The sequence below is a fragment of the Trachurus japonicus genome, chromosome 11 (genome assembly GCF_045865225.1).
Source record: "Trachurus japonicus isolate A0001 chromosome 11, Traja_1.0".
NCBI lineage: Eukaryota > Metazoa > Chordata > Actinopteri > Carangiformes > Carangidae > Trachurus > Trachurus japonicus.
Window position 1 is genome coordinate 19,690,053 of NC_140917.1, and position 18,853 is coordinate 19,708,905.

Sequence of the window (18,853 nt, forward strand, 5' to 3'; positions counted from 1 at the left end):
GTACAAATACTGATTTACTGTGGCTGTTTATAAGTAAATACAATGGGATAGAACCAAGGACGTTGGGATTGCCAGCAATTAATTAAAAAACATTTTCATAATTTGTCACAAACGGTGGTGAATGTACAGAATGATTCCTCACAAATAAATGACAAGAATGACATCAATTTTATAAAATATTTTATTGTTACTTAAAAATGACAAAACGGAAACAAATCACTGTAGAAGGCAGTACCGTCATCTGCAGACTCAATAAAATATAACCTATATGTATCATCCCATCTGGCAAAAAGGTGTCAAACAATCTCTTTGTCACTGGATTTATATATATCCTTGCACCATACTTTCCAGGTCAAAATGGCCATAAGAAATCCCTCTATTCCACTTTGTAAACTACACTGGCTGCTAAAGTAACTCCCTAGTTAAATGTCGTTTCATCCTGCAGAGGTTTTTCTTTGCCAACTACAACATAAACCAAAAATAAATAAATAGTTCAAAAGTAACAGTATGTAACTTGAGTGTCATCTCTGTTTCAGAAGTCAGCATCCAATGTGAATTCACCGCCCATCACGCTTGACATAACTCCAAATCTCTGATACTCTGCCACTCGTTTCTCAAAAAAGTTGGTTTTCCCCTCTAGTGAAATGGACTCCATGAAGTCAAAGGGATTTTCCACTTGATAAACCTTGAAAAAGAGGAGAAAATAAATATTATTTCACACTACTAACCAAAAACCATTTGTCTAATCATAGTCATAGTAGCTAATTTGTGAGGGGATTTATCTTACACACCAAGGCTTCATGGGATCATGTTCTTCAATAGCATAGCTACCATAATATAAAGACATCAAGTTAAAAAGACCACATGGGTTCCAGTTAATTAACATTTAAATTACCTTGCCCAGTTTGAGGTCAGTGAGAAGACGGTCTGCCACAAACTCAATGTACCGTTTCATTAGACAACAGTTGATTCCAATGAGATCCACTGGCAACGCCTCTGTCAAAAACTCCTGCAACACCAAACAGGATGTTTACAGAAATGTTATGTCCTATGAAGATATCAGCCTTTTAAAGGGGAACTATGCAAGTCTGGTCGCTTTTCCGCTGTTTTGCTAACCCTTTTCTCAGCCATGTGCATTGTTTTCAACAAAGCTGGCGAGAAAACAATCCATGGAGCGGTGGATAACGTTATATATGATGTTACGACATGTATATTTGTGTGGTCTATTCTGTCATATACAAGAGATTACGGGTTACGTTTGCATTTGTGTTGCAGTGCTGCGGAGACACCGGAGCTGGGACACCGGGTCGGCAGCGCTGATCTTGCAAAGTTGGTTTTCAGCCAAATGACACTAGGTGGAAAGCAGAGAGCCTCCATTCTCACCGTAACAAGTTACAAGTCATTTATTTAACCATTACAGTTACTCCAAAGCTGTGTAATTGAGGTTAAAATGTAACATAGTTCCCCTTTAAAGTCACAAAGTACAATCAGAGAACAAACAAACAAACAAGCTTGTGAAAAATAAGCATAGCTGATGTATGCTTTGTGATGTGGTAGTGTGGGTTGAGTATCATACTTCCAACACTAGCTGACCTGCTCAATGCTAACAGCTTTGGTGATGATGTCCTTCACTCTGTCCTCTGATGGCTTGTTCACCAGGTAGCTGTACAGCAGGCAGGCAAAGTTACAGTGGAGGCCCTGGGAGACACATTGATACACATATCAGGGTAGGTGACATTGAAACAAGGAAGATCAACCTAGAAGCACTATAGCTACTTTGGTAATCTCTGTGACCTAAAGTAAACCGGAAAAACCTGCACTGCCAAACCTCAAGTGCTACACAAACTCAACAAAGAGATACAGTTCAGAACCATTTGCCACATCATTGTATGAGCAAAACATATCCAGGTTTATTTTAGTAAGTAATATTAGTGATTATCTAAATTTCACCCCAGCACCCAGCAATATGTAATGTAACCCGAGATCAAGTATCTATATATTATTGTTTTTTTTACACCTGTCTTTCAGCTCAGTGAGTTTGGTAGACATTTCAGTTCATTTTTTCATAGTTTGTGAGTCCCTCTCACCTCATCCCTGCTAATCAGCTCATTGGAGTAGGTAAGCCCAGGCATCAGGCCTCTCTTCTTTAGCCAATAGATGGCAGCGAATGAGCCGGAGAAGAAGATTCCCTCCACAGCTGCAAAAGCCACAAGTCGCTCCCCTGAGGACAGAAAGTCAGCGTCAAAACTACTGTTAATCCCCAGTAAACATGAAGCTCCCCTGGGCAAGAATTGTTCTTTATATTCACTCTATGATAGGATGTTTTTAAGATCATGTCTTTCTCACCAAATGTGGCTTTGTCGTCACTTATCCACTGTAGGGCCCAGTCCGCTTTTCTTTTTACACATGGCATGGTCTCAATAGCGTTAAACAAGTAGTCCCTAGGACACATACAAGTAATAAAAAATGTTAAAAACCTGAATGACCATGAACTATGAAAACTATTCACATGATATTGGAAGCCCATAGTCTTTTGCATATAACATATACTATGGCAGGACCTCTGAATGTGCACAATAAAAATAAAGGAAAAAAAGATGCATGTTGTACAACAAAATACATTCAGTGGATATAGTTTTTATAGACACTGTACAAAGCCTGCTCATGAATGAAACTGTTGTCGTCCTATTTTGGAGCCATGTCAAAGCTGAGGCAGCTGGGAGTGCAACAGAAATCCCCACAGAGTTTTGTAGGCTTATCCTGTGTTGCTCACAGGTGCAGGTCTTACAGTTTATGGTTGTACTACCTGCTCCAAGGAGACCAAGGCCTAATCTTTACCATCTAACCATTACACCATGCTGTCACATTTAATGTTTTCATCTATCACAGAAAATGCAAAAAAAAAAAAAATATATAAATTATACTATTATTATATAATAAACGAGATACAAAACTGCTTGAATCTTAAGTTAAAGTAAAGAGAAAGCCACTGTGCCACCCCAAGACAAATATGCAACTGACCTCTTCTTCAGGTCCCTAATGTAAGTGTTGAGGAGCATGCTGTACATCTCTGAGTGAACCGTCTCTATGAGGATCTGGAAGCTGTAGAAGGAGCGTGCTTCAGGTATCTGTACCTCCTGGCAGAACCTCTGCACCTGTTAGATGAAAGACAAAATGCAAAAATGTAACCTAACTATTTTAATTTGGCTGCCAATTGCATTTAACTGCCATGCTCTGAATCTTGGAGCAACCGTCTGGTGGGTGCACAAGCCACAGAGCAGCTGAGCGACATCTCACTCTCACCAGGTTCTCATTGACGATGCCATCGCTAGCAGCAAAGAAGGCAAGGACGTGGGAAATGAATCCCCTCTCTTCATCTTTCAATCTGTCCCAGTGTGCCAGGTCTTTGGATAGATCAACCTGGAAGACACAAAATGAGTTGAATATGTCTGCCTTGCAGATTGTTTTGGTTGGTCCAATGATGAGGTAAACATTGAATAAATAAATATGTGAGGAAATTCACCTGAAAAACATAAACATAACACATGCTTATCGCAATTTAATTTCTAATAATTTCACAACCAGAAATACCAAAAAATATTGAAACCTACCTCCTCCACTGTCCAGAAAGAGGCTTGTGCCTGCTTGTACATCTTCCAGATGTCAGGGTACTGGATGGGAAAGATGACAAACCGCCTGGGGTTTTCCCTGAGCAAAGGTTCGTCCTCTGTTTCTGAACCATTTCGACAGTCTGGATCTTTGTCTTTGACACCGTTCTGCAAAAGAGCCAGAGCCAAGTAAATAACCAGAAATATCTTCACCTCACTTTTTTTTTGTATTCTTCAAATGTATGTTTTATTGTTCAAAATTAAGCTTCAGTAGATAGATAGATATATAGATAGATAGCCTACTACACACCCTACAACTAATTGTCAGGTTGGGTATACAGCTTATTTACGGAAGGAACCTTTAAAACTCAACGCAGTCACTGCGCATGCGCATCGTCTCGTAACAACGAAGGATATTTCCTCCTTATCTATATAATATGGGCTTCTTAAAAATGAGTCTTCACACTGAAAGCTATCGTCTTATCACCAACACTTTGAGTCGTTCAAATTGGAGCAGTGTCAGTGATTGTGTTAAATTCAACATCGCCATAACGTCACTGAGTTAGCCACAAGCACACGAAGCTATATGTAATACTACGTTAGCGTTAGACACACACACTAAATGCTCTTGTACTTCAACACAGCGAAGCCAACCCCGCTAAATTAACCTCTTTAGTTTGAGGACAGGTTACTGACCGGTTGGGAAGTGACAAGTACACAAATATACTCGTTATTCTTGTTCAACTACCCACAGTCTTCGTGTGACTGATAACATGGTGGTTATAGCTGTGTATAATCTGCTGCTTACCATTTGGTTAAGGTCATTCGACGGACGATGTATGTTCAGGTCCGTGTCCATTTCACTGTTGGACATATTTTGTCTCTTTCAGCTCCTACTCTGTGCCATGACCTCACGAGGCTGTAGCTTGAGGCTTTGTTGGCGAGGCCATTTAAACTGACACACACCGAGCTACACACTCCGCCTCCAAGTGCTCATATGCAACATTGCAAAACCACAAAGAGAGGAAGGAGGAGACAGAAATGACTTTCACACATGCAGTCATTGTCATGGAGGAAAAAAAGAGTGAATGAAGTTAGATAGTCAGAGATTACACATTTACTTATAAATTCTTTTATTGGACAGGAATGTAATTTGGCATTTTTGTCCTTGTACAAACAGCATGCTTACAGATGTATTGTAAACATGTAGGAATGTTGTAATCATGTCTTCAGGGATGAGCCTAGCATGAATTCAGAGGTGGATCTCAATGTGTGTGTGTGTGTGTGTGTGTGTGTGTGTGTGAGCCAACAAAATAAGACGGCTACGCTGGGATGTTATGTATTCCCAACCGGAAGACGTCGTTTGTGCAAGCCCAGGCGCCGTTTTGGTTCTTCAGCATAAACACTTGATGGAAGGCCATAGGTGGATCATCATCAACCTGTGGAAGAAAATGTTGAGGAAACTGTTAATGCTACATAAGGCATTAATGTATTTTAATATACATGATGACATATTTCCTTGTGATAAAAAAAAAAAAGAAAGACCGTAGAGTACAAATGAGTCTGAGGTATAGAAAATATAAAGAAATTAGTCAACACAGTTGTACAGTTGAAGTCACAAGCATCTGTGAAGTCATCAAAACTCTTCCACAGATTTCATGCTGTCAAACTACAGTTTTGGCAAGTCGGTAAGGGAATCCATTTTATGGACAGTTTACAGACAGATCCACAGAAAACTATTTTGTTTGACTGTTTTGTCAGATTGTTTATTAATTGGTCCTAATGTTGTATTAATACCTTCCCAAATTTAAAGTTAAATAACCAAAAATATACCAGTACATAATATTTGTATGAACAGTCAAAAACTGTTTGTGTCCTTTGTTTCTATATAAAAAAACAACACCTGTGCCCCCTTAACTTGAGACTTTAAGAATCGCTGGCTCGCTCTTACTTGGCTCCCCCTGGCGTTTGGAGTAGCAGAGCACAACCAAATACATGGCTCTTGCAGTTCTTTCAGACTAAAACGGGTGACTCTTTCAACCTGAGGAATACCATCCCAACCATGAAGCACACAGGCATGGAAGCATCGTGTTTTGTGGATGCTTTGCTGCAGGAAAGGTTGGGGGGACATAAAAAAAACTGACAGCGATATGAGGAAAGAAAATTATTTGGATATATTGAACGGACATCTTAAAGGGATAATTCAACATTTTGGCAAATTGGCCCAATGCCACAATCCCTATAGTTTTAGGAGTAGGTTCGTTACCTTTAATTGTCGGTGCAAGCTATTTTTAGAACGGCAGAGCTGCTCAGAGCTACGCTACGGAGGCTAATGGGATTTCTTGGTTTCCCTCATCAAACACACAATCCAAGAACTCCAAAACGCCCTCGTGGACAAGTTGTGACCTGCACATTCACCACGCTATGAAATAATAACGGAACGTTACGAGTAGAGTTGTTTTGGCGGTAAATTCATGCAAAACCCCTGATGCGCGTTCCTGTCGGGGGCAGTTTTTCGGCAAGCAGTCTCTGCATTGGCCTCGAAAACTACTCTGTTCCGTTGTAGCATAAACCAGCCGCCTCGCTTTCACCCACCAGGTGTTTGCAACTCGGGGCCAAGGAGGAGAACCCCGGCTCGGTCTACGGAGCACCAAGACTGCTGACATTAGTAAGATCGAGCTGCCCCGTCTGCCTCGGCTATCTCCGGTGCGGAGGAGATTCTCACTCACTGCTGTGGCTGCAGCTGATGGATGACGTGGTGTTGTGCACCGTTTGTGTAGCGACAGCGATATTCGCATTTTCAGTGAAAAGAAAAAAACAACAACTTTGTCCCGACTGTGTCCCGGGTGTTATTATCATTCTATACATATTTTACGTCCGCGGGAGGACTTGAGATCTTGAGCCCTGTCGCGTGTGCCGTAAATCTTTTCATCCATGGTTTGACCCGACCACTGCCTCCCGGTTTCACTATTTAGAAATAATCTTCACACCGATGGGCTCATTTGCTGTTGCAGGTCACACAGAGACTTTTGCATATCCAGTTAAAAGTTCCTTGTAGGGGCTTTAAGACAGATGGTTATTATGAATAAATATTACGAATTGTGCATAGATGGAGTAAATTTATGACTTCAACTGGACATCTGTGGAGATTAAGTAAAATCTACCAACTTACCTGCAACTGTCCAAACACCATGATGAGGATACAACTATCTATCGTGGGCTGGAAGTCTTGCTCTGTGATAATGTGTTTGATACGCTTGAAAGGCAGGTTCTGTGGATTAGAAATAATATCATTGGAATATACAGCAACACCCAGCGACCATCATTATAATAAGAAAGACAAAAGAAAAGGTTGGATGGTGTTCCTATGCAGGAAAATGAGAAATGTTTTAGGTATGTTTGAACATACTGTATTTTGACACATCAGTGGAACAGAAAAACTGGAGGCCTATATTTCCATAGTTTCTTTGTGGACTGTAATGAATAACAACCATGTAAAGAAGAGATACTTACAGCTAGTTTGCCTGAGATGGGTTCTCTTCCTTGAAAAGGTGATCCTTCCCACGTCAAACAAGCATCAGCAGACTAAGAAAACAGGTTTGTTTACATCACATACATGAACACATTAAAAAAAAACATGCACTGTAGCATATTTAAAATGAACAGTAAAGCAACGTACATAAAGGTTTCCCAGTGCCATCCTGTTGGTATTGTCAAACTGGTTGTAATATTCTTGGACAAAGCCCTCTCCAATCTTCTGCCATATTTCTTTCTCACAAGCCATCTGTGAAGCCTTGGGTCTGAAAGAGTAAAGAGGTGTGTCATAGAAAGAGTTGTGGTACACAATCCATTCTCTAACGCTAAGATTTTCGAGCACCTGAGTTGACCTTATTTGTAGCGAGGGTTGGCTCAAATAGGTGCAGCAGCAGTTACTGGTGGGACTTTAAATGGCAACCTCAGCTCTCACTGCTGTAGGGAATATGCTGAGGACATGCCGGGACAGGTTTAGTATCATTTTAATTTAAATAGTTGCAACATAAGTGTAACTTAATTTTAATATTGTGGAGAAGGGGAAACTGCAATAACTCTGCTTTCAAAAGATCTCTACAGGTCATGCCAGTGGAGATGCCATGGTATCTGCAGAACCTATGAGCTTTTCCGCTGCAGGAGACACCAGATGACCAATCACTTATGAAGTTTGGGGTGACAGTCTATATTTTGTTTTTCCTAATGCATTATATAATATCTTCTATTTTTTTTTTTTAATGTTTTTGATATGTATATTGTGCATTTTAATTTGTACTTTCTACGTCTACACTAAACTATAAATCTATAAATAAGCAGACAAGTTTTTAATTTTTTATGGTATCATCTGACACGTCAATTTTTATAACGGGATTGAGGAGGACCGGCAGAAAGTCAGTGTGTCATTCATTAGTCATCTGAAGTACACAACAGCTGCAAATTCATATAGCAAATAGAATTGGTTTTGGCATGTTGCTTTAAATATATCATAAATTACAATTGATTTAACAGTAAAAATCCACAGCACAGGTCTATGCACTCATCTTAGGGCAGATTTCTCCAACACAGCACGTTATCACCCTCTAGTGGAGGCACTGCAACTTACTGTCAAAGTTAACACACTGACCAGTGACCACCTAGGAAAAAACTGACCTGCCAATTCACACAGTAAGAGCTGACAACCCCCTCGCGACCCCGTCAGGTGAAAAAAATAAATAAATGAAATGTAATAGCTTTGCATACCATTGTGATGTAGTCTTCATCTTCCATCAACAACACCACACATGGAAACTGAATAACTAAAATCATGTTTTACATAGCTCTGTATACTAGAGAGACACAGTGGGTAACGTTACAGCTATGTGCCACTTTGGGACTTCCTGTCTCTTTTCACTTTGTCTCTAGCGTCTGATTTAGAGCTGCAATAGTTAGTCAATTAATCGATCATTTCAATCGATTTTCAACCAGATACTCCAAACAATCACTCCTTAAACTCACTCATGCATTATTCTGACACTTTTCTTTGTCTCCTTTAGATCATAAACTGAATATTTTACGTTTTGGGGTTAGATACAATATGTACAATAACGTTAATTTCAATCCATCACATATAGGTTTTAAAAAACATAGGGGATACCCTTATCTGTTTTCTGACACTTAAAGAATCGATTATTCGAATAAACAACAAGAAGATCTATAAATAATGAAATAATAACTAGTCCTAGTTTTATTGCTGCGGTTAGGCCAAAGACAAACACAGAGATAACTCGTTTGTATCGATAAATTCGTATTGTGAAACTATCATGAAGTCATAGGACGAGTTGTCGATAATGGTTTCTATAGTTAGCCCATATATTATCTATCGATGTATTTTCCTATGAATGGGAAAGCTAAGATTAGAAACACTGGCCCGGGTGCATCAAAAGTTACCACAGACGGTTCAGCACCGGGGCCCCGTCGCCATAAGTTGACCAGAAACGTTAACTCACGGCTAACTTCACTGTTAGCTCACACACACACTTGGCTTTCGTTTACGTTGGACCGCTTTGTGAACTTTCACTAAACTCTCCGGACTAAACCCATGCTAGTACAACTAGGGGCATGTTAATAGCTTAAGAAAGAGTTAAAGCGAGAAGAAAAAAAGGAGAAAGCTTACTTTGTCAAGTTTTTATCTTAGTTTTTCAAGCAGCAGACAGGCCGGCGTGGAAATGGACAGAATCACACCGAGGTGGATGATGGTGTTCCCGCTTCCTCTGGGTTATGACAAACTCAACACGTCACCTTCCAACTGACCAATGAGGACCCTCCTTTCACGAGGCTACCCGCTGCCCAGAGTTTTGCCTGTCAGGACCTCTTCCTCCTTGACTCGGTACATGGATCTATGATAATATAATACATCAATGACTAGGTATCACCATGCCGCCATTGAAATCTACTAAGATCAACGTCTCTTAAGGACAGGTTGGTATTTACGTCTTGAAGTCGTGGGAGCGGGCTCAGAATTTGAAGGTAAGGGCTGCCCGAAAAACTAAACTCAGGGCTACAAATCGCGATAAATTCATACTATCAGAGAGAATGGGAAACCCTTTCAAACACAATCTATGCCATTGAGTAAATACCATAAACTGGTGATGGTGAATACCCGTGACCATGACTAGGAGAAATTGCAACAAAAATAAAAAAATTGGGCATGCAACAAAAAACCTTGTGTCAAATAAATCTTTAATGATTATATTAAAAACAGTAAAACAAAATCAACTTGTAAATGAAACATTTTATTCCTAACTATTTTGGCAAATAATGATTTGAATAACAAATCACAGCTGCGACCATTACTCCTTGAACTTTGTAGGAAGGGTCAGGACTACATCTCAACTGACTCCATCACAGCTTCATCACTGGCCCAGACTTTGACTAATGCAATTTATTAATAGTGTGCTTTTTTTTCTTTTCTTTCTTTTTTTTCCATAGGTGCCATTTAAAGATGTAGCCCCACATCAATAGGGCGACTGTCATCCATAGCCAGTAATGTCAGGCTTGCACTAGCGTAAATATTTTGATGTGGAAGACATTAAATCCGTAACTGGATGAGATCAATATTGCTCGGGGAGGGGGGACGAGATATTATAAACACAGATTAATTTAACTTTCAGCGTGCAGGTTTTTACAAACGCCAGTAACAGGAATGTAATTTATAAAAAAAAACGCTGGGTTAATTCCTTGGTGTAATACATCTTCAGATCTTTACAGCTCCTCCTGTTGTGCCTTCCTTGCAGTAGGATGACGTCCTCTTGACTTGTCACACTGAACAGCTGACATTTGTTTTCCTCACAACTGGTGAAAACAAGACTGACAGAAATGAGACCCATTTAGGCACTTTTAAAATCATTTTGCTACAATTCAGTGCTTGTTGCTGCCAGGAAAATGACACTCCAAAAAATGAAGAGTGTCTTCACGCTCTTGACTTCCAGTGACTTGTTCAGAAAGGCTACTATTGCTTTGTTGAGGCCGCTGTACCAACAGATCCGCTTGCAATGGATGGCAGTAAAAGTTGTCTCTACAGTTTCATTCAAACAGGCCTCTGAGGTTAGAACCACGTCAAGTTAAATGTTCTAGCGGGTCACTGTTCGGGCTGTGATGTGAAATAATCATCTGTCCGGAAAACACTGGGGACCTCTCGACGCTGATGTGGTGCTGGTCTTCTTGGGCTGGCCGGTTTCTGCAAATGAACAGACACAAATTAGTCTTATTTCCAATAATTGTAAAAAGTATATATCTGACTGTATCTATATGGTGGTCGTTCACTGTTTATGTCAATATTAAAGGGATAGTTCAACATTTTGGCAAATTCGCCAATTGCCATAATCCCTATAGTCATAGGAGTAGGTTCATTACTTTTAATTGTCAGTGCATGTTGTTTTGAGATCTGTGGGGCAGAGACGCGAGCTGCTCAGCGAACACAATTGAGATAACGGTGCTCGTCCCCTGTCCCTCATCAAACTCATCAAATACACAATCCAACAACTCCAAAATGCTCTCGTGGACAAATTGTGACTTGCACATTCACCACGCCATGAAATAATAATGTAACATTACGAGACAGAGTTGTTTTCTAGAAATGCAGCCCGAACTACATTCCAGACACGGCTGCTGGGTGGAGTGATTTCAAAAGCGCAAGTAGTTAATAATTATACATGATTATTTTATAGCGTGGTGAATGTGCAGGTCACAACTTCTCCATGAGAGCGTTTTGGAGTTGTTGGATTGTGTATTTGATGAGTTTTGAGGGACAGGGGACCTGTACCGTCCACCTACTCCTGTGACTGTAGGAATTATGGCGATAGGCGGATTTGCCAGAATGTTGAACTATCCCTTTAACATGTAAATGTACAATACATAGAACTTATGGGGCAAACTGATAATGTTAAAGTATTTTTTCACAAACACATTAAGGAGCTCTTACATTTAAGAAGCCTGGGACACTCATTGTGCGAAGGATCTTCTTGAAAGCACCAGGTAGCGTTCCTAGTTCTCCCTCTGCCTGTGTGACTTGCTCCTCCATGGCACTGACATTGGCTCCCACCATCTTTACAAAGGCCTGTAGGCACAGCAGGCAGGACATGGAAAGAAGCTCATGAAAGAAAGATTCCTAGCTAAATATATTATGTGAAAATAATATTCACAAAATGTAAATGTAAAAGTGTGTCACCGTGTAATGTATGTACGTAAAAGGCCCTTTACACGAGGAATGGAAAAATAAGAAATCTATCTCTGCATTCAATACCTCACCAAAAATTAGCTATTGGCTTTTGAAAGCGGCAGCATACTGCCCTCCAGGATCATTGTTTACTTCTGCTTTTGACGGAGGAAAAAAGGAAGTGACCAACCAGTAAAAAACCGACTTGGTCATACTGGCTCTATTACTTTCTCCTCTTGTGAAGATGGCATGTCATATAGCTTCTTAATATATAAAAAACATTTTGCACAAATCCCATTTCCATCCGATCACATTATAGGTTTAGTGTTACATTCATTTCACAGTCCTTATTGGAGTAGTTCACAATCTGCTTTGGTCACAGGATCCCATTCATTGGATCAAGTGTGCAGTGTTAACCCTTTCAGCCTCTGAAAATGAATACAGCCACTTACCTCTAACTTATCAATTCTTCTGTATATTTGTCTCATTTCATCAGACTTCTGCTGGATTTGAGGTAGGTTTTCATTCACTATCTGGGAAGTATCATTACGGATCTGGAGAAAAAACAATAATAAGTATGCAATAGACAAAATGAGACACAGTGCACTCATACCAAATCATTATAATGACACTTAATTTTTCATTATTTCACAGTGTGGCCTCACTTACCATGTCCAACATCCCAACAAACTCATCTACTCTGGTCAGCATTTCTTCCAAGCTCTTTTCCAAGCACAGAATCTAAATGATAAATCAATAAGAAAACACATAGTTAAAAGTTAGACATGCATACAAACTATGCAGAGCCTACAGTAAAAACACTGACTACGAATTAAATGAACTGAACCAGCTGGGGACTAGTTTCTCTGCACTTAAAATTCAGCCCAACGTTTCACTTTAAGCTGGAATTCGATAAAATCCCTTTAAATTGTGTCAGCAAGCACCACATGGCCAAACACAGAGGCCTCTGTCTTCCTACAGAGCCAGCTAGCTCACTTTATAAATTCCCTGGTATCATGCTTATCCAATTAATGTCAGCTCAGGAGTGACAGCGAGCTAGACAGTCGGCCAAAACACAGTTCAGTGACTGCCAATCCAAGACAACTGTCTTAAAGGTAACACTTTTTGAAGTTGACCAAGTTTGTATATGAGCTTGGACCCTTTATGTACGACGTGACATCAGAAACAAGTTGTATTTGACTATAGGGCACATGACTGTGACACAGAAAAAGTGTTGACAGAGGTCACATGGCCTGGATTCAAATCAGTTACAGAGTGAAATCTGACAACATGAAACTTAAAAAAAAAAAACCCAATTATCTGCGATTTCACTTGAACTTAAGCTTGGAACATGAGAAATTAATTTAAGCTTTGAATGTGCAGCGAATTATTTTTCTGACAATGGATAATACTTTGAATCAATCCAAAACCCTGCTTTAGTGACAATAGACAATAGTAAGATGAAATGTAACTTTTCAAATGAGATTGATCATCCAAAAATGAAAGGAAACAAACTAAACATTTAAAAGAGCACCCCACCAATGTATTGTTTTAATGGGCTCTTTGCACAGCTCCACTACTTCCTGAACTTAATGCTGCTCCTTCATTTCCTGTCTTACATTATTGGACAACCTGATTAATCCAGGTGTGTCTGACCATTGTGACTCAGACACACCTGGATTAATCAGGTTGTCCAATAATGTAAGACAGGAAATGAAGGAGCAGCATTAAGTTCAGGAAGTAGTGGAGCTGTGCAAAGAGCCCATTATCTAAAGACATTACACTCCCATTGATGGATTTCATAGAGTTTGACTAGCTGTTGATCTAACAGTTCCCAATTTCTTGTAGAATAAAGACTCTTACAATTGTGTCCTGTATTCAAATGCTGAGGTAATAACATGGCTGTGTGTTGATATTTAATAGTATGCTAATGTAGTTATACATGTTTAGTCCTTTCACACTTTGAAAGAGTGTCATAGCATTTTGCAGTTAACTTAATAGTGTGTCTGTTAATGTGAATAACTATTTATAACTGAATTTTATTCCAAATATCCTTTTTTTTTTAATAGGGAGGTGGTCCAACCAATGAGTTAAAGAACTATAACACCAACAAAGTGTTGTGCTAGAGGGGGTTTTCCACTATCTGGCAACCATGAAAAACTGTGATTAGCTTATAACGTTAAATACCTTATGTATAAAGGACTTATTAACCACAGATGAAGCACTTAATTACATACTGTAAAAGACTCTGTCGTCTAATCCGAGAGTAAAATCACAAAGGGGGCTAACGTAAAGTTGCCAGTTCGTCCACACATGACTTGTTGTATGTCTCTTGTAGCAGTATGTGTGTGTGTGTGTGTGTGTGTGTGTGTGTGTGTGTATAGTACACAAACAAACCTCCTCTCCGGCCGTGGCTCGGATGTAGCTGGAGTAGCTGAGGGCGGTGTGTCTCAGGTCCTCGTCGTCCTGCTCCGGGTCGTGCTGGTCTGTCCCGGGCTGTCTGTCTGCCTCCTCTGGGCTCGGAGGGTCGGCGTTAGCTGCTGCTGCTGCCGCTGCTGCGCCGAAGCTGGGGCTCTGCGACACCGACCCGCTGCTCAGGATCTCACTCACCATGGACAGGCTGCTGGCGCTCTGGGACACGATGCCGCTGTCCCTGCTGATCTCCGCGCTGGACTCCTCCAGAGGGGACAGGAGGCCCACCCTGTCAATCTGATGATGGTCCATGTCTCCTCTCTCTCTCTCTGATCTATCGCCTCTCTCTGCCGTGTTTTGCTCTGTCAACTGACTGCGAGGGTCACGTGTGTTGTGCAGCCGACGGCGGCTCGCAAGACTCAAAAACCTTGTACCGCGCAAGACAAAATTGGAAAACCTCAATTCATAGAGAGCCCATGCCACGGTAGACGGAAATATACTTTTTCATTATTCGTAGGATTTAAAAAATAAAATAAAAAGAAGACATGCCCATAAACCTTCAGCAAAGCAGCCACACAAAGTTCACAATCACAAACATTGGGATATAAATACACTGTAGCGCTGCATCATTAAAAATGAATTGAAGCACCATTGACAGGAAAGTCTTTCATTATTGTGCGTGAAAAACGTCCAACTAATAATTTATAATTTTTGATGTTTTTTTTTTTTTTTTTTTTTTCAGAACAGGCACATGATGATGGTGACATGTCTGATCATTTTGGAAAGTCGTTTCATATATAGTTTAAAAAATATATATTTACAATTCATGACAAACCAATTTGTGACTTGTGGTGGAAATAAATGTTGTTCAATCAATCATGAATACTGTGTGGCACTGAACTGATGTGCATTTCTTGTTTCATGGTAGATGTGCCATGGGCATCTTGGCCAGCAGATGGCAGCCAGACTTACTGCATGGACTCATACTGATGATCTGCACAGGTCTGATACAAACGCCATGACAACTTACAAAAATACCAGAAACACAAACATTTTGACATGGGGAAAAGAATCACAACTGTGGCATGGCAATGGCTGATCTGCTGGGGTATTTCTCCATTTGTTTTACAGTTCATTTTAAGTTGGCAAAGACTTTGTCAGTGTTAATTAGTCTGCCTTGAATCCCAGAACTGGCAGATCATCATCACTGAGCAACAAACAGGTAACTTTTCTAGCTAATTTTCTTACCTCATGAATGACGGCAAAGATTGAGTCATGAATTGTGGGTTTCCCTTTAAATCCACAAATGGCCGATTGTCTGTGCTGTGCATACTAGAACCAAAGCAGACCAGCTGGGTGTCATGATCTGTTAGCTGTTTAAGGTGTGTGGCATGCTGAGTAAACACAGCAGACACACATTCATTAGCAGAGAGGTGAAAGGAGAGCGTCGCTGCTGCAGGGCCTCTGACCCAGGACAAAGCTGCATTCCTCCCGCATGTCCAGGTCAGATGTATCAGCTGTATCCAGCAGCCAGGGGATGATAAAGGCTAGTTGTGTCTGAAAAGGGTTGAAATTTTCACCTTGTGATGACTAGAGCAAATGACTTTGTTTTGAAAATTGACCCGCCTTGTCTTTCCCACTTCCAGTCCTCCTGATTATAGCCTTCAAATGACATCAGTTTGTTGTATTAAACTGAAGATTTGAATGTTTGTGGTAAAGTGGCCATGAAAATATTCTTGTGATCTTGTTTGTCATTATTTTGGAAGTTATAAAAAAAAAAGAGAGTGTGATTTTACCGTGTTTGCTTTAGCACCGAGGTGAAAATATCTTCATAGCTTTTCATTAGCTGCAGTAGGGTAATAACACACCCAGTCATTTCCAAGAAAACCAAAGTCACGCCCCTTAAGACATATTTTATGGTTATGCATTCCTGGTCTCCAGATGCTGCTGCCACTGGTGAAGACATGGGACGTCAGTCAGTGCTGTGATTATTTCTTTTGTTGACAGTAGAGCGGCACTTCTAGCTTTTGTACCTGAGGCTCTGAAACCTAAAGCAGATGTCATGTGTTGTTCTAAATCCCATCAGGCATGAATTCAAACTGCAGCCATTGCATGTTGAATAGATAATGATTTTCTACACTGCATAAGTTTGGGGAAAAAAGGTGAAATTGGGTAACCTAATAGAGACAAACAGAATCACGCAAACATTATCTGCCAATGAAATAAAATTTGCACATGGACAGTAGCAAACATCTATTCTTGGCCCTCTGACATCAATTAATTTGTTTTAGAAATAGATATAGAAATAGAAATAGAAATACTAAATAATACGAAATAATTCTAGAAATAGAAATAGAGAAATAAACTATTATCTATATCCTTACGAGTTTAATAGTGTGACATAATTGTGGAAATAAAGGATAAATGGTTTTAAATGACATAACACAATCCAATAAATGCTGAACCCAAACACCACATCTCCAGTTTGCAAAATTGTGAGACAGAATAATTTATTGGAACAGATACAAGGATTTGATCACAATCATCAATGCATAAAATAACTATTAAAAAAATCATATTCTACACAGCATTTATCAGAATATAAGAAATATAGATTTACTCTTTAAAAACATCCATAAGCAACCCCAAGTTGGTCCCAGTAATAAGAATGAAAGGATCTTAATAAAAGTGGTCACTAACAGAAGATATCGGCTGTAGGCACATTCAGAACTCTAGGATACAGTGGACTCTCCTAAAAACAGTTATTTGTTCTGGTGCTTATTACATACATACGTACAAATCTTTTCATGTAAGACAAAAACAGCTTTAAAAATACAAGAAATATATACACAATACATTTTCCTTGTTTCCTGGCTTGCAGATTTCTGTTATCAAATTATCTTGTAAAAACAAACAGAAGTTACAAAATTAGTATCTGACGAAACTCACTTGCGTTCATACGTATCCGGCCTGCTGTTCCAGTTTAAGTCTCTGAGCAGTTTGGGATGTTTATGTCTCTGAGTGTGTGTTTATCAGTATTATAGGGTAATGACGGTGCCATCCTCCTCCACCCCTCCCCTGGGCAGCGCGAGACTGTGTCGTGGGTCCGTTTTCAGGGAGCTGAGGATTTTGTGCAGGCTGCCGTTGCTGTGGCGGAGGGCGGGGTTGCTACTGTGATGCGCGGGCTGAACGTGGTGGTGGTGGTGGTGGTGGCTGTGCGGGGACTGTTGGTGCGCGTTGTGCTGAAGGCTCAGGTCTCTGTGGAGCTGGTAGCTGAGGCTGCTGTGTTGCTGTTGGTGGTGGTGGTGGTGTTGGTGGTGCTGCTGGTGGTGGTGGTGGTGGGAGCCGCCGTTGAGGCTCGGCTGGGTGTGGAAGGAGGCGGTGGAGACGACGGATGAGGGACGCGTGGGGGGGCTGGGGGGCGCCGCCGGGCCTGAAGCCGTCGTGTTCGTCTGCTGGTGTGTGCGAGAAACGCTGGACGCCAGGGAGGCGTTGGACCTCTGCGACGGCCGCTTGATGCTGCTCTCTATGACGATATCCGTCTCCTCGTCGCTCTCCAGCTCATCTTGGTAACCGTGCGCTCCGGAGGACGCCACTCCCACCGAGGCCACCGACAGGCTCGGGTAACCGGTCGACCCGCTGCTGTCGGACGACTGGCCCGAGCTGCCCGAGATCCTGCTGCTGCGGACCACGTTGTTGCGCTGGTTCACCGGCTTGACCGTCACGATCAGGTTGTGGCTGTTGGCGATCATCATGTCCGTCACCTGATCCAAGGACTTCCCGGTCACCTCGATGCCGTTCACCTCCAGCACCTCGTCGTTAACCGCCAGCAGTCCGGTGCTCTCCGCCAACCCTCCGGGCACCAGGCGGGATATGAAGATGCCGGGGACTTTCTCCAGCCCGTGCGGCGTCACCCGTACGCTGGTCCCGTCTCGGATGTAAAAACCCAAGGGCTTGTCTGATCCGTGGCGATACAGCCGGACGCGGCGGTGGGACTCGGGGAGGATATCCACGTCGATGATGGAGGAGACTGGGCGGAAGTCCTGCGGCATGCCGATGCGGATTTGTGGCCTCTTGCGGTTGACGTCGTTGTTGCGCAGCGCAACCACTGCCTTCTTCTTGCGTGTTATTGTGTTCATGCCAAAGTTAGCATAGTCGGCCTCTTCTGCAAAGAAATGAAAGGAGACAGAGAACAGAAAACAATGAGTGCACACGTCTCAACACTGTTAATGTGCAACACAGGTGTTTTTGTTCCCTAATACCTGAAGGTACTAAATGTTTGAGCGAGTAGGATATGGAAAGTTAAAACAAACTGACAACAGATAAGTTTCCATACTAGAACTACAATGCTGTACACATGAACACACCTTTAAATCAAACCACCTGCCTCTCAGGCTCTTCAAACTATGCACAGATGTGCTTGAAAGGAATTTCCCTGCAGGAGACTTGTTAATCATTTATACAGATTTTATACCATGTGACATTAACACAGTTTGTATTTCTGTAGCCATAAACAAGACCCCAGTGCCTGCTGGTTTAGTGTTCGACTGTGTCCCGTTTAGAATGATGAGTCCGACTATGTATGAAAAATGACATGTGAGCATGTCAACTA

The 18,853-nt window shown here is 41.2% G+C and overlaps 4 protein-coding genes across 4 annotated transcripts in view; all 4 read right to left on the reverse strand.

Annotated features, from left to right (window-relative positions):
- Positions 1-168: 168 nt before the first annotated feature.
- rrm2b (ribonucleotide reductase M2 b) lies at positions 169-4,616 on the reverse strand. Its single transcript, XM_085791568.1, has 9 exons — positions 4,417-4,616; positions 3,612-3,776; positions 3,304-3,420; positions 3,022-3,155; positions 2,347-2,441; positions 2,088-2,221; positions 1,594-1,698; positions 896-1,009; positions 169-685 (listed from the first exon to the last, which is right to left on the reverse strand). Exons 1-9 carry the CDS (start codon positions 4,480-4,482, stop codon positions 533-535), a joined length of 1,083 nt encoding a protein of 360 aa, XP_085647694.1. The 5' UTR covers positions 4,483-4,616; the 3' UTR covers positions 169-532.
- A 101-nt stretch (positions 4,617-4,717) lies between these two features.
- Positions 4,718-7,417, reverse strand: LOC146978700 (nuclear transport factor 2-like). The gene is made up of 4 exons (XM_085791570.1): positions 7,288-7,417; positions 7,122-7,193; positions 6,781-6,879; positions 4,718-5,047 (listed from the first exon to the last, which is right to left on the reverse strand). The coding sequence occupies exons 1-4, from the start codon at positions 7,390-7,392 to the stop codon at positions 4,931-4,933; spliced, it is 393 nt and encodes a 130-aa protein (XP_085647696.1). The 5' UTR covers positions 7,393-7,417; the 3' UTR covers positions 4,718-4,930.
- A 2,420-nt stretch (positions 7,418-9,837) lies between these two features.
- On the reverse strand, positions 9,838-14,632 carry bloc1s4 (biogenesis of lysosomal organelles complex-1, subunit 4, cappuccino). The gene is made up of 5 exons (XM_085791569.1): positions 14,227-14,632; positions 12,499-12,570; positions 12,282-12,383; positions 11,596-11,730; positions 9,838-10,851 (listed from the first exon to the last, which is right to left on the reverse strand). The coding sequence occupies exons 1-5, from the start codon at positions 14,551-14,553 to the stop codon at positions 10,753-10,755; spliced, it is 735 nt and encodes a 244-aa protein (XP_085647695.1). The 5' UTR covers positions 14,554-14,632; the 3' UTR covers positions 9,838-10,752.
- A 2,102-nt stretch (positions 14,633-16,734) lies between these two features.
- The window catches only part of pard6gb (par-6 family cell polarity regulator gamma b), a 31,248-nt gene continuing 29,129 nt past the window's right edge, over positions 16,735-18,853 (reverse strand). The window contains exon 3 of the mRNA XM_085791559.1: positions 16,735-18,406. Within this exon, the coding sequence (XP_085647685.1) occupies positions 17,280-18,406 (1,127 nt within the window). The 3' untranslated portion in view covers positions 16,735-17,279. The remainder of the gene's footprint in view (positions 18,407-18,853) is intronic.